This window comes from Ptychodera flava, chromosome 10, assembly GCF_041260155.1.
Source record: "Ptychodera flava strain L36383 chromosome 10, AS_Pfla_20210202, whole genome shotgun sequence".
Lineage (NCBI taxonomy): Eukaryota > Metazoa > Hemichordata > Enteropneusta > Ptychoderidae > Ptychodera > Ptychodera flava.
The window spans coordinates 4,311,612-4,336,713 of record NC_091937.1 but is presented as its reverse complement, the minus strand read 5'-3'; the positions used below and the strand labels follow the sequence as shown (position 1 = coordinate 4,336,713).

Genomic DNA, 25,102 nt, shown 5'->3' with positions numbered 1-25,102 from the left:
AGGCTTTCAGGGCAGATAATAATAGATGAGAGACCAGGATGCTTGGAGAACAATACTATAATTTGTATATCTTTCATAGCAAACTGGCATTAGTTATTAAACAGGTTTTGAATTAACAAAGGTATGAAAGACTTGGTATGTAGGTTGGGATGAAGTAGGTAACACAAAGGCTATAGCCACAGCTTGAGCTAGCTACCTAACAATACACTTGTCAGCACTTTACAAATGTATATTAATTTGCAACAACCTGAAATCTCTTCTATTTAAGATTTCAAGTGAAAATGTGTCATTTTCTTGAATTCCAATTCTGTCATTTTAAACACACTGAACAATATGGATATCAACATTTTTACAACCTGCAATGCAAGCAATCTTGAGTAATTCTCTGGTTCAAAGTGATTTGCCAGTGTGAAGTCATTATGTTTTCTGATAGCATAGGGTTTCTTTTCAAAAGATAAAATGCTTGGCCTTTTTTGGGTAATATGTAAAATAATTTACATGAATAGTACTCAAAGTTACCAGACTGTGAAAATAATTACAGAGCTGTCACAGAGTTGATACAATATTCATGTAATTGTAAAGAGAAGTCCATCAATAATTTCAACTCCACAGCTAATCAATAAATAGAAAATGTAAACTGGGTTGGACCCTGTTGTGTCAGGTTAAAAAACTTTCCCTTCTTACACAAACTGTTCTAGCGGATATGTTTTGAACGAATAACTTTGCTGTGCATAAACTATTTCAAATGTTTCACAGTGTACAGTATGTGTTAACCCTGAGCACTGTACTTTTATCAATGAACAGTGTTCATGTGTGCTGACTTGACACTGCAATATTAGAGTGTGATATTATTTGTTGCTACACTTGGCTTTCTCATATATTTTACCATGTTATAATGTTTGTAATAATGTGGCACACGCATTATACTTTCGTTAAATATAAAGAATCAAACACCAGTTAGCACGGAAATTCATTTTCTTTCGTTTTTTTTTGGTCAAATATCTTGTGAACAGTGATATTTTATTTTATATATATTACATAATTATTTTTGAGTAAAGCATCTTGTCCGATAGAAGTGATCTGATATTTGTAAGCATTTTCCAGATTGGCAAGAATGACCACATTCAAGTTTACTTAAATTATGATGAAGATGTGTCATTTTGTAGAAACCAAAATTAGTCTCTCTAAATCTTCTTGTTTTATAGCACTGTTCTGTAGATTCCCCAAGATTACCTCACCCAGTCCTTTTCTAATTAACATTAATTTTATGTGTTTGTATTTCATCATATTTTCTGATTTGCCAACGAAAAACTGTTCTGTAAGGAACTTATCCTTTTGTGTCGTAATTGCGCTTTTGTGTTTTAATTCATCCAAGTATTGACAAAATGTTCTTTATATTATCATGTCTTTTGATCAAAACATCACAGATTTGCAAAATTGTTCACAGGTAACAGTAGTATTTGACAACTTAATTCGTAAACCACTACTGTCTTTCTCTTTGTTCAAACTGATATACAGTGGTAGTATCACCCATACTGCATTTTGAAATATGCGGTTACAGCCAGAAAACATCCAGTACAGTCCCTCCATCACTGTGCTTTATCAGATTCTACGAAATCACCAACTTTAGTAACTGGACATAATAAGGTCATTTTTCATCGTGAAATGTCAAGCAAGTTTGTCTTCAAAGAACTATAAAGACATACCTAAGAGAGTTCTTAAATCCTAAAAGTCAGAGGGTAGAGCAGGTCACAACAGAGTTATCTTACGTGTATTTGATATGCTGACCATTTGTGAGTTGTGATTGTATGGTACTCAACTAATAAGCTTAGATACTAGTATTTTGATAAGAGTCCATTGAATCTTTCAAATCACAATGAAGAGGTTTTCACCAATACTTTTTGTATTTGCCTCAATAAAGAAAAGATGGGAGCTCTCCATAGAAAGAAGGCTAAGTATATAGCTTAATTCTTCTATACGGTTACAAGCAGGGCCTTCAAATTTGCAAATGATTGCTCCGCAATGTCTGGTCAGCAAGCTTGTCAAGCTTGACGATAGTAACCACTCTCTTCAATGTTTTTGTCATATGTCTATTATATAAACGAATTTTAGCCAAAAAAATATCTTGAAATTATCATTGCTATTATCTGGAGTCAAGATGACTTACTAGAGTGAAGTTTATGCTGTTTACTATGATCTAGAATCTATGAATAAAAGTTTAAACTCTGGAGATCGTACCAATGATATAGCATAGTAACCCATACACTCTTTCCATTTTGTTAATAGACTGATCAGATGGCACATCTTCCATGATCACGTCCAGCTTAGGAGAGCTTTCATGGTTCTTTAGACTTGATAGGTACACTAGAAAGTTTTCAGAGCAAAATAAACAATAAATTCTGTTAACTTTATTACAACTAACGGTATTTTTATTGAAAGTACTTCAACATCATGCACACACAAATTCATGCTCCATTTTCTGTTTTACATTGGCAGAGATGTTCTATACCCTGTCAAACTTTAAACAAATATCTTTTCAATGGAAAATGTATGTATGGTAGGTCTTGTTTCCAAGACAGTGTTTTCACGGTGTGTGCTTGCCAGTTTTGTGTTCAGAAAGGAAATATTTCATTTCATGGAAACTTTATTTGGCCATGAAGATGATGTACCGGTACATTCACTGTAGTTACTTTTCACTATTCCTTTCTCGGTGTGGACAGGATATCTATAAATTTCGTCTCCATGTGAGTCTCAAAATAAGTCATAACTTCAATTTGACAGACTGCAATACTGTGTATGTGTCCTGTCCATGTACAATGTATACAATGTACTAGGCCAAAGAATACCTACAGTATGGTGATTAATTACGCTTGTTATCTTCTTTGTCTCTAACTTTTAATACATTTCCAAGATGTTGAGTTTCTACAAGAGAAAGACTATTTCTTGTTAGTTGAGAAAGATGGAATGCTACCAATGTTACGGTACAGTAAAGCTAGTGTGGGTCTAGCTGTGACCTCTTGGCGACACAACCATGCGTTCATACCTGTTGAAGGTACTTACACATGACTTGTATACCACTTAATCATCTCAACTTCATGATGCGGGTACGTTGTCTTTGTACCTTTATATAGGTAAATAGCCCTTTTTCAATTCATGTGGGTCAACTGTTTGAGATGACATGGCAGCCCTTCTTCACACATGGCTTGTTTGGTTAAAGAGAAGTTCACATTTTGCATTCTCAGTGCATATCCTCCAACATCTTGTCCCGCATGGATAACGGTAAATTTACTACCTTAAAAATAAAGTGTAGCTCCGCTGTTAGCGATGCAGAGCTTATCAAATAGGTAGCTATCAGTCGAAAGTGTTTGTCCAGTATCAAGTTTGGTAAAAAACTGTTAGGGATGACTTAATTTAGTTTTCTTACAAATGATGAACAAATGTGCAAATACAATATTTTTTAGGCTATTTTTCTCTTTTTCAGTCAAAATTTTTTTGTATCAGTGGTTTTAGAGCTTTGGAATTCAATATTTAACTTTTAAGGGATACCTCATTGAGCTGATGATCATAATCACTTCCTTATTATTTGGCAGTAGAAAGTACAAATTTTTTACATTTCTTCAGTGCAAAGTTCATTATGCTATAAACAAAACTACAATCAGTAGCCTGCACTACGTACAGAACACTACACATTAGAATGCACATCTGTAGGTAGCTCACTCTTCCCATCTAATGTGACAACACATCATTAGACTGGTTTGCGTCAAAGAAAAAAACAGCAATTTTTCTCTTTCCAAGTCAGTTTTCCTTGAATTTAATTTTGAGTTGCTATGTTTTGATTATATTATTGTTGTTTTCATAAAAATTAACAGAGGAACTATATTGGCTGGCTAGGTTGATTGTTACGTTTTGTTTATTGTTGTTTATGCATTTATAGTCTTTAACCCTTTGAGCGCTGTAATTTTCTCCCGCCAAAATTTTAGTGCAAAATTTTACCAATTTTTATAAATTTATCTGAAATTTTTGATAATTTTGGAACAAATGGACATCACATTTCATTGGTTACAGTTTTTTCTCAAATTTTGGCAAAGATCTGAGATAAATTTACTGGGGTTTATTTTATAAGGGCAAAAATAGACTTTGGCGCTCAAAGGGTTAATTACGGATTTCTAGATTTAGCTTATTCCATGATTCTGTTCACTTGTCCATTCACAAATCCGTCTTCAGCCTTTTCTCAGACATTTCTTAACTATTTCATTGAAACTTGGCTCAACTTCAGGGAAAATTCACCGTAAATATATAGGGACATCAACCTATTTTTTATTGTAAGTTTATGATATTTGATGTCCAAAATGCACACACATGGACAAAACATGAACAACTTTGCATTTCACTTGACACTATGGAAACTACCTGTAATGTACCCAAGTATACGTGGATACGTAAAGGATGCAATACAGTAAATTATGGAATATTTTTATGATTTAATTAAATTACAACTAGAAAAAGACTGTCTTTTCTTGGAAAATTTGGTCCATTCCTCGTAATATTCAGGAAATTCAAGTGTTTCACTGAAGTTTGCATTCACTGTCTGAGTGTCATGTGCCATGGCATGCTGGTACAGGCACTAATAAGATCCCATATAATTGCTACTGTTTTATGCAACTAGAACCCAGACGTACACCAAAGATATGTGTTAGGGTTTTTGATGGAGATTCATTTGCACAATGTTTGCCAAATATGATTTGTCCTTAAGTGACAACCTTGCTTCAATGTTAGTTCTTGTTTCCCCATAAAGTTTTTCCATACACGTAGCATATATTATAGAGTATGGTACCACGTGTCATAGTAGTACAGGTACGGGTCATAACAATTACACTCATATATTCTTGTTTTTATTACCTATTCAAAATCTGACAAACATAAGAAAACTGTGTTTGAAGCTGCTATTTACTGAGACGTGAACTGCACGCAAGACAATACCAGTATCACATGTACGGGATAAAGGGATTCAGTATTTTTAGATGGAAAACATTTGGCAACTGGAAAAACTGAGATACATGTGGATGTACAGGTACCAGTTTGTAGATGTATGTGGGATGTTGTCATGCCATGTTGCGTTTTGGACCTTTTAAAGTCAACATTTCTGTATTTTCTCCTTAGTAATGTCAACACTGATTGTTACTAGATGGCAGACTTTATGATTAAGTCAATTATTTCAATTCAGTCAATTGGTTCATCTGGTCCTGATATTACATCATAATATCAATATTCTAGATAAATGATGTTTTTATATTTAAGAGTACTTGTAATTGATTTTCTGCTTGCAATTTTGATAACATTTTGAGGATATCTTTGTAATAATTCAAAATAGCTGATAATATTTAACATGTAACATTGAACAATGTTGTGTCCAGTTTAATTTTATGGGGAAAAAATTAACACCTTTATGTTTGTACCGGTACAGTAGAACTTGAGAGAGAGAGAGAGAGAGAGAGAGAGAGAGAGAGAGAGAGAGAGAGAGAGAGAGAGAGAGAGAGAGAGAGAGAGAGAGAATGTGGTCAGGTTTAGTTGATATGGACATAAAGATAGGGAAATTGACAACAAAGCAGAGAATAGAATGTTTCTGTACACAGTAAAACTTTCAAAGCTTTATAGTAAAGAGAGACAAGTGTTCAGTGTGACTGACCAGCTTTAATGTGACAACAAAACTTACATGAGTGTAAATTTCAATTTTGACAGCACTCTATTTACCTACAGAATTAATTAATTGTACCAATATTTCTGTTCATATCAAATTTAATAATTTCAAGTGTGTTATATTAGAAATAAGCTGGTAATTCAGTTAGTTGCTATTACTGAGACTTAACTCTGATATATTAAATAATGATACAAAAGTATGTCGATCAAATTTGCGATAAATGCCTTCATATCTTGGTAAGGTTACTTTTTAATACTAATAGAAGGCTTGATCTGTGGAAGTAGCATAAAATATGATTTCAATTTTTGAAATGAAATCAATTAAGATGAAGTTTAGGAAACAATATTTGTGATCTCTGCCAGCAAGAATGTCAACAAGGCATTAGGATCGTTTTTATTAAATTAATTCATTTGAAAAGTCTTTAGTTAGTTCTACCAACACTATACTTTAATAATCTATTTTTTAGGAAAGTTTAATTAACTCTAGAGTCAGTATTGATGCAATAAATAAAAAGCCTAGGCCTTTGTAGGGTTTAGTTCTTTTATTACCTGTATATCTGACTTTCATGAAGCTGAAGTGTATAATAAATGTCTATAGGTTACTTTCATCAGTATTGACTTATTCTGGTCAAATTTCCATCCTTTAACTTTTTTGTGTATAATATTTGCAAAGAAAGTTCAGTTTCTCCTTCTAAGAAGTAGAGAAAGTGCTGGTATCACATTCCGTAGGACGGTACATTATTTAAAGAGAATTCTCCCAGCAACTGAAGAGTCTCCCAAGAGTAAGATATTCAGATCATACATTTGACATTTGACCTTAAGCGTACTAGAATCTTGTATTTTGTTTTTCTATACTGTACATTGGGGCGGTGGCCTGTAGTGCTTTAAATAAAGACAACATTGCAGACAAAGCCGTGACTCGGCAATAGTTTTTGTTTGATCAAAAACTTCTGCTGAGTCACTGGGCCACTGTAAAAACTTTACTGCTTTGACATTTGCAGTGGTATTTGAAAAGAATTCACTCAGGAGTTGTCATGAAGGTGTTAACTATCAAATCTTTACTGCCAGCTGTTAGATGTGTGAGAACTGAGAATGTTCCCTTACAGCATTCAAGTTAAGAACAATGTTGTTTGCTTCTTTCAGAAATCAAGGTTTGGTTTTCATCTTAAGTGCATGTATGGATCGAGAGAAGGCAATATTAGAATTTACATTTGCTCAATGTGAACAATTGGCAGGATAGTTTTGACATGTTAACAACATTAATTTGCCAGGAGCCGATTATCAGTATGGTATACTGCAGCTTATTCAGTTGTAATTATTACCTGTGTAGGGCTAATAAATGTCAGTAGCCTGGAATTATAATTATTGTAAAACCATGTAAAAAAAGAGATAACAGATGCTAGAGTCCACTTTTCATCAACGTGTATGAGGGTCCACAGCTGCTTGATTGCTGTTCATATTTCCTCATGAAGCAGTTAAAGTACATTTTGTATTTTTTGTTTTCTGTTTTCACTTTGCCACTGCTTGCATCACATGATGGTGAAATCAGCGTCAAAGTTGCTGTCATTTTTATATTTTTTTTTTTCAAATTCAATTTATATTTTGCATTCTTAATGAAATTTGGTATGCAGATCTATAACCTTGCAGTTTGTGAGCTATCAATGGAACTTTCCCAGATAATAGATACAGAATCTAGGGAGACAAAATCTAGTTGGCACTTGGAATACTACTTGATATTAATGAAGTAATAACAACTCTTACCTTTGCAAATTCAAGGTTAAAGTATATTTTTTCACACATTTCTGCATGGCCAATACAATGTAATTTGTCATTGTTTGTTAGGAAGATAAAAAAAACTTGTATCATGAACTTTGAATTGAAACTGGATGTGCTATGTCATGTCATATGTTACATCATTGATTGTTGGAATGAAAATCTTCAAAAATTGTGTATTTTGTACCTCAGAAATTGATTTTGTGATTTGATAATCAGGTCTATTACATTCACTGCCAAAGAAAGAAACAGAAGTGTACAACTCGACTCTCTCACAGCTCCTCACAATAAGTATACACATAGTGGTTCTCTTCTGCTCTTATTCTGAGCTCATTGTAGCATACGGCTCAGTGATCTAGCTTGTGGTGCAGCCCATGAGCTTTGTTCTGCTATACATTTACCTTTAGGCAAGTCTAACCAGATCCGGTAGGGGGGCATCTGTGGTTGTGTAAATCTGATCAGGAACTGTCAGAGAATATGAAAGGCACAAGTACCCCTGTATGCTTACTGTGTTAATTTTGGTTTTATAAAACTGATCAAACGGAAAACTGTGACAAGTTATTTCATAGTCTAGTTCTGACAGCCTTTATACAACTTTGTTGTTGGGTTGTCTGTGCAAGGCTCTTATAGCTGATATCATCAGTGATTATTCTATTTTTTTTTGTGCTGTAAATTCAAAAGCTGAAGGTCTGTCTTTTCTTGAGTTTAATAAGTTTGTAGACAGTCTTGATGACTGATAACATTCTCATTTGTTTACTTTGCTGTCATTGTAATCATGATTAATGATACATTAGTGCACCAAGACTTTCCTAATGTGAAAGTAATATCCTTGATGTAAACACCAGTGTATTACTATGTATTACTGATACCGCAGCCTGACCGGTAGTCGCCAAAATTCTGATAAACAAACACAGTTTATAGGATGGGTCTGTTTGGGTTCAGCACTCTGCTTCACCCTAGCACATTATCAAATAGTTGTATAAAATAATTTTATGGCTTTACCTCAGTTCATAGTGGCAGTATAAAGAGCAAATGATTTGTAGTAGTTTAGGTTTATAAATTGTGATCTTAAATTACATTAGACCTTCTAGTCACCAGGTTATCTTGGACTGTGATCATAATACATTACGTTGACAACTACCTGACAACTCTTCCATAGATAGAACATTGCTTTTAAAATTGACTTCCCTTATGTACTTGATTTAACCTAAATTCAACCTAAATTTCAAACATTTGAGAATAATCGTTTGATTTCTTGATTTTACTGAATTAAGTTTTAAGGCTGTCAAACTAAAAACACTAAAACCTGGAACAATAAAATATAGATAGCTGTTGATTTAGTATATTCTTTGACAGTAAATATACATCCTATAATTATTTGCGTGTTTCTAAATGATATTTTCTTCTACTGCTACAATCCATGTCAGTATTGCTGAAGGCGAGCCACATTTTCTCTTTTATTTTACTATACATGCTAAATTTTGAAGATTTGATGAAAATTTCCATCTTACATTAGTAAATATTAGTAAATATTGTCATTTGAGCATTGTTTCAAATTAAAATTATGTCACCTGTCCGTGTAAGCAAGCCACTGTAATAAATGTGCTTATGTATGGACTGAAGCATATTATAAAGTGATAAAGCCATAAAAATTATGTTAAAAAATATCAGAGAGCCATACAGATTTTACAGCATGTTGTTGATAAAGCTCTGAATTGTATGTACCATTTGTCTAGACAATATAAACTCAAAGACAAATAAGCAAAAAATCAGCTTTGTATAACTAGAAGTCAGCAGATGTACCGGTAGTATTCCCATGGTTCTTTCAAGTTTGAAAAATGTTTCAGCCCTTTCCTAGTAAATTTCTGGAAAACTCAACCCAAGCAAAGTTTTTTAGCGTTTAATATTAGTCTAAATCAGCATTGATCCATTAGATACACACATCTTTTATCTACATAGCGGTATAATCATCTTGCTTAATATTACATGTAACCTTGACCTAGCCTGTCAAAAGAGACAAAGGCAGTGTCAGGAAGACTCAAATCAAATCTGATCAAAACTGTAATGTTGCTTTGAATACTGGACACAGAGTATAATTACCATGGCTTTATGAGCAATCTGTTCGGAAAAAACCTCTGCAATGAAGTTTTCTCAGAAATATAAACTGCATCATTTGAATTTAGTGTTAAATGTTATGTAGCAAAACTCTGTGTTAATTTAATGTGTATCATATATGTACACCCATAGAATCACCTGTGTGATAAAGTTACTCTTTGTGATTGTGATTGCCTTGCAGTTGTCTTCAGTTGTAACATACAGATAGCATTTCATTTGTCGAGTAATCTGGTTTGTTTCCTGGATTTCTGAATTAAAAATTCTGCCCTTTATGATATATACATCATAGATCAGAATCAATACTGTTTGCCTCACAGAATTGTATTAAACTTGAAACAATTTGATAATGATTTAAATTTAATCACTTTTTTAAAATCCGCAATTAGCAGAACCCAGTACAGAGAATGAACTGTTCAGATAGCTATGACTACATGTATCAGCCGTGATGGTAAATGTCATGTTACCATGGAAACTGTCCATTTTCTCATTGCTGTTTCTCATTGGGTAGTAAAAGGTGCTGGTTAATATCAGTTTTTTTGCCAAACAAATTGACAAATTTCATAAACCTTTCAGAGAAAAACAAAGGACAGACACCATTTCAATGTCAATGAGAAAAACAATGAAAAACCAGAGAGTGAAAGTTTTGTCCATTGTCCATTGCAGTACGGAAATGCAGATGAAGACCTTAAAGTAGCTTTTTTTCAACAATTATGTCTGCAACAAAGACATCTTAAAGTTCAAATTTATGACAATCTACAAGATGCAAAGAGCGATAGACTGCATTGAGGTAAATAACATTGTTTAATATTCATGAGACAATAAGTAATCCCATATGATCTCTGAATTATTGTTGAAGTAGGGACATGTGTGTTTGGGCTGAGTGACATCTTGAAGGCCAATGCATAATCTTATCATTGTTCTAAAAATCTCCATGTTAAATTTTCATTTCAGACAAGTTTAATTTGGATTTCTGTAACTTTTTTATATGCTAATCAAGCAGAGAGTTAAGACCAGTCCGAGTTATGTCCATATAGAGGATAGTAGGGAAGAGCCAATGGCATACCGTATATGTAATGAAATTAAGGCAAGAACCAATCACGTACTGTATATGTAACAAGGGTCAAAGGTTACGTTGGTTCACTTTGTTCAGATCGCGATATGACCTGACAGATCCACCGATCGAGTGAGACTGTTGGCTACCCGGAAGTATCTTAGCTCCAGTCGATTAGCGACGTTCTACCGTGTTAAAAATTGTAAGATTTCTTCAGGAATAGTTTTCTGAGTTTCTTTACCCTTAACCATATTCGACAAAGAGTTATTGGACGTTTTTCGTTCTCTTTTCCAGCTTTTAGTTAACTTCTCGGCGATTGATCCGGCGCGCGTTTTTCTGAGCGAAGGGTCAATCGTACCGGGAAACGCATGGTGATCGAAAAAATCGTGCTCCATCGTGCTCCGATGACCGACTAAAACAGTTGACCCATCTTTGTAAAGCTTGAAAAATTCTGCATACTGCAGATGGCAAGGTTAAATTGAAATTTGACCAAAAATAGGCGATATTTGGCGACAAATAACTTACTGTAGATTTACAAGGGTCAAATGCTGATTTCTGGGAGCCGTACCCGGCCAGGAAATTCATCCAAATAAGTAATGTTCAATGTACTAACCACTTGTGTCGGTCACCATCTCGGCCGCACTGAACATTGTGCGTAACGTCTACATTTAAAAACTACCCAGTGCTAAAAATAAAGGGCGAAATCAAGCCGAAAAGTTCCAAACTCGTTGCAATGTACGAGCCAAGGTTTGCATGGTTAAGTATTCATGACGTTGGCGGCGGCAGGTTCGCTGATTGGTCAATCGTACTATCCTCTCTATGGACATAACCCGGACTGAAGACATGTATTGCTAATTTCACTGCCATGTTTATCCTGTCCAAAGGGATTTGAAAGTAAAAACACTTTGACACAAAACAGCTTGATTAGTACCGGTATGACACTGAGTAAATTACAACATGGTAAAGTACAGTATCTGAATAAATAGCTTAATTTATGGCTGTGCTTTTACTACCATCAGCAATTCTAAGTACATGATTGAATCAATCTTCAGAACGCCCTCTGTCTTTGTTCTGCTGTTTGCTGAGCAAGAGGTACAAGATTGGCTCTGCTGGATGTAAAATCAGTGAACTGTGAACATTTGCTTATGTTTCAAATTTTGGCATATCAGTCCACACTCATACCATAGGACAGTTGGTACTTGATTGCTATCTCCTTCAGTACTTCATTCAGTCTACTTCAATTAGTGTAAATCACAGTCCCTCTATAGAGGGACAGTGTGTAAATCTACAACAATTTGTTGTATAGCTGTTAGCCAGTCACTCATAAAGGGACAGGTCAAGACACTTCTACAGGGACAGACTACATTAGGTCATCTTTTCATAGTACATCTGCTTGATACCTGTAAATGTGACGTGCATTTTAAGATTACACTTATGATTTTCAGTGTTAAAACCAGTCAAGTTTAAAGGCAGGGGAATCGATCCCAGGGATTGAGTTTGTTCTAGTCTGTAAGAGGATTATCAAGGTGTCATAGCCTTTTGTTTTCCACTGAAATTGTTATCTAGTGAGTAAATTTCCTGGCAAGACAATGCCTTTAAACAACAAATACCAATAATACTTACTTTGACCAGCCAAATTAATGAAAACAGTTTATGTGAATGAGCTCTCTAAGCATTGTCAGGGACATATAGGTATAAATCCTTTAACAAATCAAAAATGAAATGAAAAGTGTGAAAAACTCCTCAAACATTTGGATAACAAACACAAATCATTATCTTATGCTAAAAGTATTTTGCATTTTAATGGAGTACTTTTTAAACCATTCACAAACAACATTAGTATTAAGTTGATCAGTCCTGCATTTCAGTACATTGTTTTTCAGGGAAGTTTCGCAGGGAGGTTTCTTTAAATTTTCCTTAACCTGTATGTGTCAAAATTTCAGCTCAGCATAAATTTGAAGGTAAAAGCTCTATTTTGGTTTGTTCATTAACAACAACCTTGTTGACACTGAAAAATGATAATTGATATTGTACATGAAAGGACCTACTCCTGAATATGTAACTAGATGATTGCCATAGAAAAGAATTGTTTTCTAGAGCCCTGTCATGGAATGTATACATACTTTATTTCATTTTGCAGACCAGCTGTTATTTCTTCTTCTCTTGGTATTATATTCCTGTTTATTTAGCTACAGATACCGATTCTTCCGCTAACACCCATTTCAATAATTCCCAGAAGACTAGCCAACAATAGCAGAAGGAAGTCCATACCAATATCTAGATGGATTTCTAGTGTAGGCGTTTATGTCTGATTTCTGTATAGAAACCAAAGGCAGAGTTTGCATTCCATAAGACACAGTTGTATACTGTCAGAAGTAAAGATACCATCCATAGGGGCTTATTATATACTGCGTCAATTTACTGGCAATTTCTAATGTTTTTTGGCCAATTTTTTTTTCATGTAAATATCATGCGACCATGTGTGGTATGTTGTTTATTTTCAAAATAAGTGAAATATCCTAGATGCATGATAGAAAACATATACATATACTTGTAGCACAGCTCAAAACATGTATACTTGTAGCACAGCTCCAAAACATATACATATACTTGTAGCACAGCTCAAAACATGTATACTTGTAGCAGAGCTCAATAGTAAGGGATGTACCAATTGATTTTGGGAATGGGTTGGTCAGGAATTTGACATTCAAATTATTTGTCCATTCCAGAGCTTGACAAAATAATTTTTTTACGCCTTTTATGCAGTAAATATGCCATTCTCCCCCCCCCCCCAAAAAAAAAAAAAAAATTAGTACACTTTTGTATTGGCTGGCCTTCATTTAAATATTTTCTGTCCAAACTCAGCATGGATGCAAAAATTTGGGGCCATGTTTGACTACTCCCTCCCAAGGTCACTATGGTTGATCCCTAAAGTCTCCAATGATCTCAGCATTTTAATTTGATGAGATCAAGTTCATGATTTTGACATGCAGTCTTGTCATACCATCATCTCTGTAAATTGTTTCTGCCGGTATGTAGTTAAACTTGCATAAGCTGTCTACTTTATCTATTGAATATTTGGAGATGATACAGTATAAGATACACATGCTTTTTCAAAAAAGTGAGAAATACCGGGCCGAGAGACCAATAGATGCTTGGAGAGGTACACACTTTTCAATAATCTGTGTTAGGTGTAAATGTAGTGTTTATTGCAGTGAATGTGTGTCAGAATTCTCAGGGAGAGTTAGATATTGTGAGATGATCAACAGGTGTCAGTAATGAAATTCAGCATTTTACAATAATAGGACTCATGGAACTTTAATTCTAGGCCAGAGTCTGGCCCACAATGAAAGTTATATGAGTCCTACCATTTCAAAAATCTTTAATTTCTCAAAATATTTGTTAAAATCAGTGGTAAACTTAATCATGGTTTGTTGTACAAAGAAAAGTTATTCAGATAATCAGTTATTGTGTTGCAGTGATTTTATGTGAGAAATATACAATGTGATAGTTTGCTTCAAATGTATCCAAAAGTTGTCTGATCACTTTGGAAAGTACATTGAATTTTTCGGAATTATGATGTAATTGTGTTCCTGTCTTTGATGACAGCTAAAACATGGCTACTTTACAGTGGGTAGAGTGACTGTGGTTAAAAGTTCTTGTCACATTATGCTCTGATTTGAATGCAGGCTTAAAATATGCATTCGTACTGGGTTAAAACTTTTTCAAATAATTATGCCCTTTTTTAAATCCAAGAGATGACAAAAGGTATGATATGGCATCTTCAAAATCTTATTTTCATCATAAGGTTTTAATCTTTTTTTTCGATATTATTGTAAGCTGAACATTTTTTAAAAAATGGGTTTTTGACTAAAGGTAGCATGCACCTGGAAATTGAAAGTTTTAAACTTTTTAGAGCCCAAACTTTCTCCATGGGTAATTTTTCCACTCTTTTCTTTCAAAATCAAGTATAAAAATAGGGAGTCACCATGCAAGTCTGAGGACTATGGAAATGAATAATATCTTTAATAGATTTACAGATATTTTACATTCAAAATGGCTGCCATCCGTGTGTTAGCTCTATGGGCAAAAATCAAAAAATTAAGATACTCCATGAGTTTCACAATAACCTCCAACAAGTTGTAGATCAAAAAAGTATTGTGAAAGTTTGAGAGTCAGAATATCTAGCCTACATTTGTATTCTACCTTAGTCTAGACTGTTTTTTACAACGGTGAGGACATGTACATTCTATCTTTCAAGAAGAAGGATTAAGATATGTATTGCTGGTGATTTGGATACAAGTACCAATAGATATAGTCACTGAGTTTGTGGTGTAGCATAGGGTGAAATGTAAACTTCATTCAGTGAAAAATAAATCAGACAAGGCTTTGACAAGAATTAAATATGGTTGTTATATTGTGACAGAATATTGGCTCTAATTAACTTGGATGTTTTCTTTTGATATTTTTTCTATCAAGTCAATCCTGTGTGACAGCCGTTTCAACTTTGTGTTCATCAATGTATCATTAAATTCATTGAATACAGGGTTCCATATGTGTTGGTCATAAGATAGACTTCATGTTTCACCACTACCTGCACATATGAACACATTTTCACAAATCTTCAAATCCATTGTGCCGCTTTAACACAAGTCCCCCTTTCTTCACTCCTTCGATGAATTTTTTTGTTCCACATTTTTTTTTAAGAGAAGAGGTTCCACCTGTTGCCATGGTGACACCATGCGCGGTTGCACTGGTGTCAAACATTCATAAAATGTTGTAATTTTGTGGGAAGTGAAATGTGTTGTCTTGTTATCAAATGGTCATATCTCTGTTGATGTCAATTTGTTGAAAGAGATGGTTGATTTCTATGCTTGGTAATCACTGATCTGAACAGAATAGTTGAGTTGTCACGCAATAATAACTCTCCATCTGGATCTTTCCAACAGTTATGATTGAGAAAATTATTTTCTGAGTTGACAATTTTCCAGTTCAGGTTTAGTGGCAGATATATGTACATATTCTCTTCATCAGATTCAATTTCTGCATAACTTCACACGGCATGTACCGGTACAATCATTTCCATGTCATGTTATGGCCTATCAAATTCAATGTTCCAATGTAAAAACTCAATGATAACTACATGTACATTAATAGCAACAGCCTCAAATGTTTTATTCTAATTGGTTCATAGCAGTATCATCAACATTTCTGTCCCTGCATCATACAAACACAATTAAGATAGTTGTATCCTCTGTTTGTGTGTGTGTGTGTGTGTGTGTGTGTGTGTGTGTGTGTTTCCATCTGTACTGATAGGAACGGAAGACTGCATAAAGTGTAATGAATAAGGATGTTTCAGTGATTTACCAGACATAAACTGATGTATTTTAAAGTGAATGACATAATTGAAATTAATTGATAAAGTTGGTATTTTCGAAGAGTAAATTTAAGTGAGTTTGTAGAAGCATTATTAATGGTATATGTTAACACATATGTCTAATGGAACAGTGCATATGAGAAGGGCATACTGTATGACAGTTTTACTTGAATATTCCAGGCTACTTTGCTTTTTTTAGTGGTGTGGATGTTATTAGAAATTGTTTGATTCTATTGTCCTTGGTTGGGAGGTCAACAAGGAAAGTTTTTATTGCCTTAGATGGCTCCAGGCAGATTTCTCAAACTTGTTAAAAAATCTCCAGAGGGCAGCTCTTACTCATTCATAGATCTTCCTTCACATTTGATTTCAGTGGCAATCAATAAACTGATTAGGTTTGAGCTATAATTTGATGAAATCAGCAATGACTTTTGGTGGTCAATATTGGTTTCATCTTGCCTTTTCAGTCAGGAAATGGAAGTTTCTTTCTCTGTTTGTTGTAATTCAGGTTCATAGATCATTTTACCAGAACCTCTGTTTCAATTTCCCATGGTGTGAGACATACTGCATGAACAGAAATTATCTACTCCATGGCCTTCTCAGCTGCCTTTCACTTATTCCATTGGGTTATTATCACTGATAAAATAATAACATATAATAATAACTACCAAGTTTTTTTAACCTTACATTACAATTTTTATATTTATGTTTATTATTACATGTATATGTTATAATTTATCAGTGACAATATCATAATAGAACAGTAAAAATTACAAACAACCTCAAAGGAGAGATAAAACTGCAGAAAGTGAAAATGAATACAGTAAAATATTGGCCGACCGGCCGACCAACAGGAGATACAACAGTGCTTAAGGCAGAGGATAAAAATTGCAATAAGTTAGAACAAATACAGTAAAATACTGACCAACCAGCGGGAAATAAAACACTTGCTAGATCAATTATTGGTATATACAGTATGTCAATGTTACAATTATGGTGTTAAAGAGGTATTCATCACTGTTTTGTAATACCTTTTCATTATGTCATTGTAATACAAATATTAATATTTACCTGCTTTGATTATTTATGGAAGACTTTAAGGCCGGTAGTCTACAGTATTCGAATAAATTATTATTATAATATTTGACTTTCACATATGCACTTTTACACATTGCAATATTTCATCAAAATGTAATTATGTTTTCTGGGTTTACATGTTGATGGTTTTCTGGATTTGAAGTTCTGAAAATCAAACAATTGTTGTTACACTCTTGTATTCTGAACTATAATGAATATGAACACGCTGTGAACAGAGTGAGTGAAGGGTTTGGCATGATGTATAGTGCTGTGTCCCTTACCTTTTTTGTGAACTTCCTAGAGAAGTAACAATCTTTATTATTATAGCAACCATTCCTCTATCAGAGTTAGATCACACAGAAATATTTGTGAAACGTCTCATCTTGACTATCCCTTTTTCCTTTAATTCCAGACAATCTTTTTATAATTTCAAGGTCAAATATGGACAGTTGGCATAAAAAATAATGTGTAAAAAATGTCGCAAACAGATAAATTGCCACTGTAAATGGAATATTAACATCTCTATTCACGAACATGTACTAGGCTATGACAGATTAACTTTGTAATAGTTTCCAGTGATACTTTCCAAAGGACAAACTTGTTTTAAACACATGGGAGCCATAACATAGCAGTATGTCAATATTGTCGGTCCTTATTTCAAACCTTACGTTGAACCGTCCGGGTCAGCTCCAAAATTGGAGACTCATTATGATAATGTATTCCGGCATTCAGCCAATCATCGACCAGATTACATCATTAATAAAGTACAGGTCACGCTGGGTCACAAATTACCCACCAAGTGTGATCGGCAGTTTTGGGCCGCTTATTAAGCCCCTGTCTTGTGAATTTCGACGAATTTCGACAGTCAACATAATCCACGTGTTCTGCAGAAGGTCATGTCCAACAAGGACTCCGATTAGTGGACAAATATTCGAAATATTGACGATTCATTTCTACCCCCAGTTATCGATTTCGCTCAAGTACCGAGAATCATTTTGTGGATGTTCGTCATCTCTATTAGAAATACTGTTATAAAGGTTATTTGTGTAGGTACGCGTATAAAATTTTGCAAGAAAGAAGAGCAATGTCAGAGCTTTAAAACGATACCTGTTTTGTAGTTGTCAAACGCAGACTAAAAATGGTACGCGATTTTGAAAATGTGTTGACAGAGTGGCCACACAACTGTTCTCCATACGGTAGAATTTGTATCGCTGCCATCTCCGATACAAATGGGGTATTCTGAACGATCTGTGTAGGTACACGATTTATATTTCGCAGGACTTCAAGCCAGAGTCTAGGAATCACAGCGATATATGGGTTTGGTTGTCTTAGCCAGAATAAAACTGGTACGCGATTTTGAAATTGTGTTTTGACAGAGTGACCACACAACTGTTCGACATTATGACAGAATACGTCGCGGGAGTTCGACACAGTATGGCGTACGTAACGAAGGACGCATGTGGAGGTTGCCAGGAAATATAATTTTTACTGATGGCGCACTGGTCGCTGATTGGCTAATGAGTGGGGGAAAATATTATGGTATAGCGTCTCCAATTTTGGAGCTGACCCGGACTGTTGAAGTTCCGTATTACAGGTGTTAAATTATTTTGCCAAGATTTTACCAGAGTACTACAATATCCAATGACTTACAAGCTGTTATAACTAATTTTTTTATTTTTTTTCGATGATTTATTGTTGTTCATTACAGGGAGACATGAACCATGGTGTTAACAGTAAAGATTTACCAGTTGTACTCACATAACGAAAATTCTGCATGTTGATTTAAATTTTGTAACATTGTAGCATTTCCTGTTTCAGTCACATTGGACAAAGTTTCTTTATATTGATACACAATGACAAAGGTGTCTGTATGCCTTGTATTGAAATGTGGCAACTTCCTGTCTTTTTCTTTGAAATCACATATTGTGCTCCATTGTAGCCACAGTGCACTGTACCACATTGTTACATTCAGCGTGTATCCAACCAATCACATTCTCTTTTACAAAGCTAATTAAAAACCCATTTGGCACAATGTGGGAAATACATTAATGAACAGCCTGGTATGCTTGACAGCACACCACTACACATGTACCACTGTTAAGTTGCTCTTTGACTAGTACAAAGAAAAGTGTGCCAGAGAGATAGTTCAACATAAAATAATAAACCTCATTACACTATTTCTCTGTAACTTATTACCATTTTCTATCGTGTTGTATTGTTATTTCATAACCCATAGTATTGTGTTTAACTTTCCGATCGCCTCCCTACGGTACGTTCCCAGACTTTTTGTCAAAATTTGAAAGTGCAGGATAGCTTGTGATCAATATTGTTTTTAATGAGTTTTATACAAACATCTGGAGATTTTCAATTCTCTTCTTTTTCTCATTTGTGGCAGGGAATTTGACTCATTGTTATTGAAATTTTAAATAGAATGTCCATCTGAGAGTAGATAGAGCTTTTCATATGCTGTGTGTAAATCTGTTTCTATGATTTGATCATATTTTCCTTACAGCCTGTTTAATCAGAAAATCAAATTGAGTTTAAAGATGTCATAAAAATGTAAATATTATTTGTAAAGAGTAGCAGAAGTCAAAATATGAGAAGATATTGATAATCTGTATTAGGTTAAATTTTATGTGAAAGAAATGGACATAGACATATTAACACAAGACTCAATGCTTTGATGCTAATCTTCTTGGTATGTCAAGTGTAGTATTGAAGGTATCTCTTCAACATTTCTTTGTGTAATCAGTATAAACCACATGAATTTCAGTCTACTCTCATTTACAAATACATGATATACATGCATGTTTTAACATTGTATGTTGATGAAATGTGAGATAGCAGCTTAAAGTGTAAACAGACATCTTTTGATGAAATGCTGTGTTAAGAAAAAAAACAGTGTGGTGGTGTCACTTACTGACTAATACTTTCTTCTAAACTTGAGTGCTGCATGTGCCCTGGACCAATATACATTCTATACTTGAGTGCCTCATTGCTTCATTGAAAGAAATGGGTCATCATATGATACGTAGCTCATCTTGTAAATCACCTTCTCACGCCTTGGATGATTGAGTAAGTAAAAAAGTTCATCAGGATGCTGTACAATGGTGTTACACCAATGATATTGCTCAACTCAAATTGGTGTCAATACATGTGTGAACCAAACCTGAATCCTACACAATACCTCAATCCTATACACTGCATTGCTCCTTGCAGTTACAAAGGATGGTTTAGCTTTTGTCAAAATGGCAAAGGTAGTTTAATTCAGATCACATTATTATTAGCTGTGGAGCGACTCCACTCCAATTGAATAAGTTTTCATTCACATGTAGGAAGTCACCTGAAGAACTGATTTAACTGACCTTTATACCAGAATGGATATTCAGTGCCAGGCGTCTATAGACATCATTGACTTAAGTAAGAATTAAGAATTTTAGTCTTCTGTCAAGAGCTATTCCAAATATAATATGTATCTTGATACAAAACTTCAATGTACCGGTACAAATACCGGTAACATAATCATGTAACTGGGATTTGTACTGAGATATAAATTTCTTCATAGTCAGTAGACTATGACTGAACAACTTTGCATCCCTTGGACATTTCCAGCCTAAAGGGATTAGCAATTCCATGGACTACTAGTCTAGGAGTATTATGGGATCTTGGACTACTGTACAGTAGCTTTATAACCATGCAGTGCCATTGCACTATTGCAGCTTGGTCATCATAATGCAAAGCTATGTCCAGACACTAAAACCAGATAGCCAGAGTTTCAGCCAGATGACAGATTGGTTTTTTTTTTAACCCAAAGATGAAAACAGTGGATTTGATGGCAGCTGTCCTGACTAGAGTGTATTGGAATTAAAGTGATGCCCTAAAGGCTGTTAACTTTGTGCTTCAGAAGAGTTGTAAAAGTCATAGTAACTACTAGGGTCATGCTATGGTAATTGCAGGGTCACTACCATCTAGTCTGCAGCTAATTGATTAAACTTCTTTAGAAATGGATATCATAGATATTGACGTAACAACTATTACAAAAATTAAATTTATAAAAAACAATCATGGTTCTTCCAGTTTCTACCTAATGCACCTCAAAAAGCAATGAAGTGAGACTCAACGGACGTCGGAGATTTCTCAGTATGGTTTGGCATGAAAATCGGTCATCGGATATGTGAAGTGAAGTGAATTTTATTTAACCAGAAATATGTAGACACGATATATACATATGCGACAAGAGTAATCTCAGAACTAGTGAAAGGTCACAGAAATAGTTCTGGAGGAACTAGCAGGTCCGTGTCCCTTTAAAATAAAATATATACAGACAGATAGTGATACATAAATGTGTTACTGTGTTGGATGGCAAATTTGTATGTACATGGCATGTACATGTCTGGCTTAGTTGTTTCTTCTGTGACATAACAGAGTCAGTTGACTGGTTTTCAACAATTCTCTAGTGGAGTCTTTGTGCACTGGATTGGAGATTAACAAAAGTCTAATGGACTTCATTTGCACATCCCTGCCAGCTGGACATTGGACAATGGAATGTCCTGTGAACCAGCAACTTGTGTTGAATGGTAGGATATATGAACCATGAACTGTTCAGTGCTGAGATTATGACATCAATGATAGAAATTTATACTTTAGATTTGTCATTTGAAAAAATAACGAGTGTCTGGTTAACTTGTTCTGCGCTCTGTATAATTTGCAACATTATACAATACACTCATGGATATAATATAATAAGTCAAGAGTCACTGTGTAAACAACCGTATTGTTTAAATATTGTTTGAGATATTTTGTTATGAAAATATTCTAGCACAACAACACTAAAGAAGACCTTTATAGCCCTATACTATATTGTACTGTACCAGATAAAGCTGTAAAGAAAACTAAAATATGGAATATAAATGAAAAAAAAACTGTTCTGGTATTTTTATCCTTACACATATATGTTTCCATGTCTTGAAGATTGACTTTTTCTCTGAAATTGTGACAATTATATATACATATATATATATTTATATATATATATATATATATATATATATATATATATATATATATATATATATATATATATATATATATATATATATATATATATATATATATATATGTGTGTGTGTGTGTGTGTGTGTGTGTGTGTGTACGGTATGTTTTAGGATTCTAATAAGTGTAGTAAGACATGTGAAATAGACAAATAGAGTACTTACATAAACTGTTGAAGTTTTCACATTATAATATGTCAAATCAACTTTTCAACAGTTTTTGCCATCTAATGAGAAAGTTCATAATATAAGGTTTATATTTGTTCTTTCTATAGGAACTGTCAATGTTCTAAAAGTAATGCAGATTTGCAGTTGAAAGTTAAATTTGTTGAGATGTTTGTCGTGAAAGGTTACGTGAGAAAATGCGCATTTGAAATTACAACGACATTGTCTAGATGAAACATATGTTGATGGCCATTGCTTCTGTGACAAAACCGCACAACCTGCATCTTTGTGTCAGCTACTGACATCAAACAAGCTTTCATTTATCTTTTGTACTTGCAAATTCATCAAAAGTATTAAATCACCAGGTAATTATACCTCTATGTAACTACCCTATGATTAAGAACAGCTGTGAGGCATATTACCCTAGAGGATGTTGGTGTTGTTCTTGACTTTAAACAATGCTGATAATGTTGAACTCTTTGCATAAAGCATTAGGGTAATAAATGCACGATGGATACACCAGCAAAGGTTCTGTGCCTTATGTTGTGAAAACTTTCCCAAGAAATTGTGCACAATAGGGGAATTCTGTTTGCGTCAGTGCTGGAGGGCTTGGATTTGTTGTTAAAGTTTGGATGCATTCACCAACTTTATTCATGTCATCCGTACACGGTCACTCTACCGTTACTCTCTGGAGAGTCAGGGGTGGTATGTGTGTGTGTGGGGGGGGGGGGGGGGGAGGAGGGTAGAGTAACCATGATCAGTGTCAGACATGTTTCTAAATTAAAATATGGTGTGAGGATCAGTGTAGAAGATACTTGAAACTGTGAATTGTATACAAAGATACAGGATCCAATTTCACATGAACCTTTGTTTTCAATAAATTACAAAGTCAACTTTGATTTGAAAGTAGGACTACACTCTTACTTTGGTCAAAAATTAAATGGGAGCTATAAAATGATAGTATGCGTATTCTGTGAAACCTTTTTAAATGATATCATGAAAAGTTTGTCAACCGAATCACGTGTTTGCTCAGCTGTTTTTTCAGGATTCTACCCTGCTGTTGAAATCAGGTTCAGTGATCTGTGACTGTGAAGGTAGAGATAAAAACAAAGTAACATCGCTGTGTCACGTTGAGTACTGTATATTCCTAGAGGGCGATATACCAGTAGAAGGTGTCACGTTGAGTACCGTATATTCCTAGAGGGCGATATACCAGTAGAAGCCAGAAATCACCTCCTCACATCATTGCCTGTTCTGAAGCTGTTGAGTTTTCTGCCACAAATCAATACTTTGAGTGTATTATTTGATGCTTGAAATTGCTTTCTTGTGTTTGTCAGGCAATTTAAAAAAACTTCTCTTTAAGATAAATACCTACCTATGAACAAAACACTGTGCTTGTGAAAAGAAGTTGCACCGGTTGATTTCTTGTACTGTTTTGTTCAACCAATGTCACTGGTAACTTATAGCTTTCTGATATTTCCTTCAAAGACTTGTACGACTTAAAGTTGCTATTGATGACTATTTGATTGGATTTAACACTGCCAATAATGACAGCAAAAATGAAATGTAGGTTGACAAAAGATGTCAAAGGATCTTACAAGTGTAGCTGGATGCTTTGAACCCTTTCACCACCATGGTTTGGCCCAAACTTTATATTGTTATCAATAGTCATTTTGGACTTGTCTATAAGGAATTAGGGGTGAAGAGGTCAAGGAAGACTACTTGAATTCTGTTTTAATTGATATATATGATGTGTTTATTTGCAGAAGTCACACCAAGTTATGCAGGCAACAAAACAATCAGTATTGCAAATAAAGACTGCTATGGTAACCCGTCAAAGACAATACCGACCATTCAACAAAATGGTACTCTGGTTGAAGGAGAGAGGGAGATGCTATTACAGGTAAGCAATTATCAGAATACCTCCATGACATTGTAAGTCAAAGATGTATCATGTCCACAGTGAAAGATTATCAGTTTTTAGTCTCCTAAAAGGATAGAAGAACATGTAAACGTATTATGTCATATGATAGTTGTCTATTTAGCTACATACAATAAACTGCTATGCTTCTGTCCTCAGGTGAAATGTTCTCAGCTTTCAGTTTCAACTGGAAAATATTGCCTTGAAAGTTACAGCCTTAAACTTTTGCTAAACTTTCCTTAATAAAACTTTCAATCATTCTCTAACAAATCAACAACAAAACAATAAAAATCAGGGGTCACCGTGCAAAGTTTGAAACTAGTGAAACAAAGTATCCAAATATTTTGCGATATTTGAAATTCAAAATGGCCACCATTCCTGTATTAACTCTATGGGGTGGGGTGGGGTTGGGTTTGGGGGGAATTAAATTTTGGATTTTCGAAAAACTAAGCCAGCAAACATTTTTCTTTCTACAAGAGCTTTAAAATGAACCCCCACAAGTGGTAGATCAGATAAGAATTGTAGAAATTTGAGAGTCCAAGTATCTGGCCAAGAGGTGCATCCTAACTTAACTAAATTAACAAGCTGGATATATTATCTTGAATGCTAGCTTGTATACTGATCAACAGTTGTGATATCAGTGGTGATGATCAGTATACAGGATACTGCATTCTGTTTTCAAAACTCTCAATATTTCAAAATCCTGTCAAAGTATTTGATAACTTCCTTCAAACATGAAATAAAGAACTTGTTAAAACATAAGATTGTGGAAAGTGATTAACTGGATGAGTAGTGAGAGGGTTAGCTGTGCTCTATGAAAAGTAGGACAAAAGTTGATCTTCAAATATAATTTGAAACCAAACAGTGTCTTCAGATTA

General features: G+C 34.4%; 1 protein-coding gene across 2 annotated transcripts in view; it reads left to right on the top strand.

Moving 5' to 3' along the window:
- LOC139141795 (aryl hydrocarbon receptor-like) overlaps positions 1-25,102 on the top strand; it is a 98,303-nt gene that overhangs the window by 57,707 nt on the left and 15,494 nt on the right. For both annotated transcript variants that reach the window (XM_070711453.1, XM_070711454.1), the window contains exon 3: positions 24,070-24,206. In XM_070711453.1, coding sequence (XP_070567554.1) covers positions 24,070-24,206 — 137 coding nt within the window. The remainder of the gene's footprint in view (positions 1-24,069; positions 24,207-25,102) is intronic.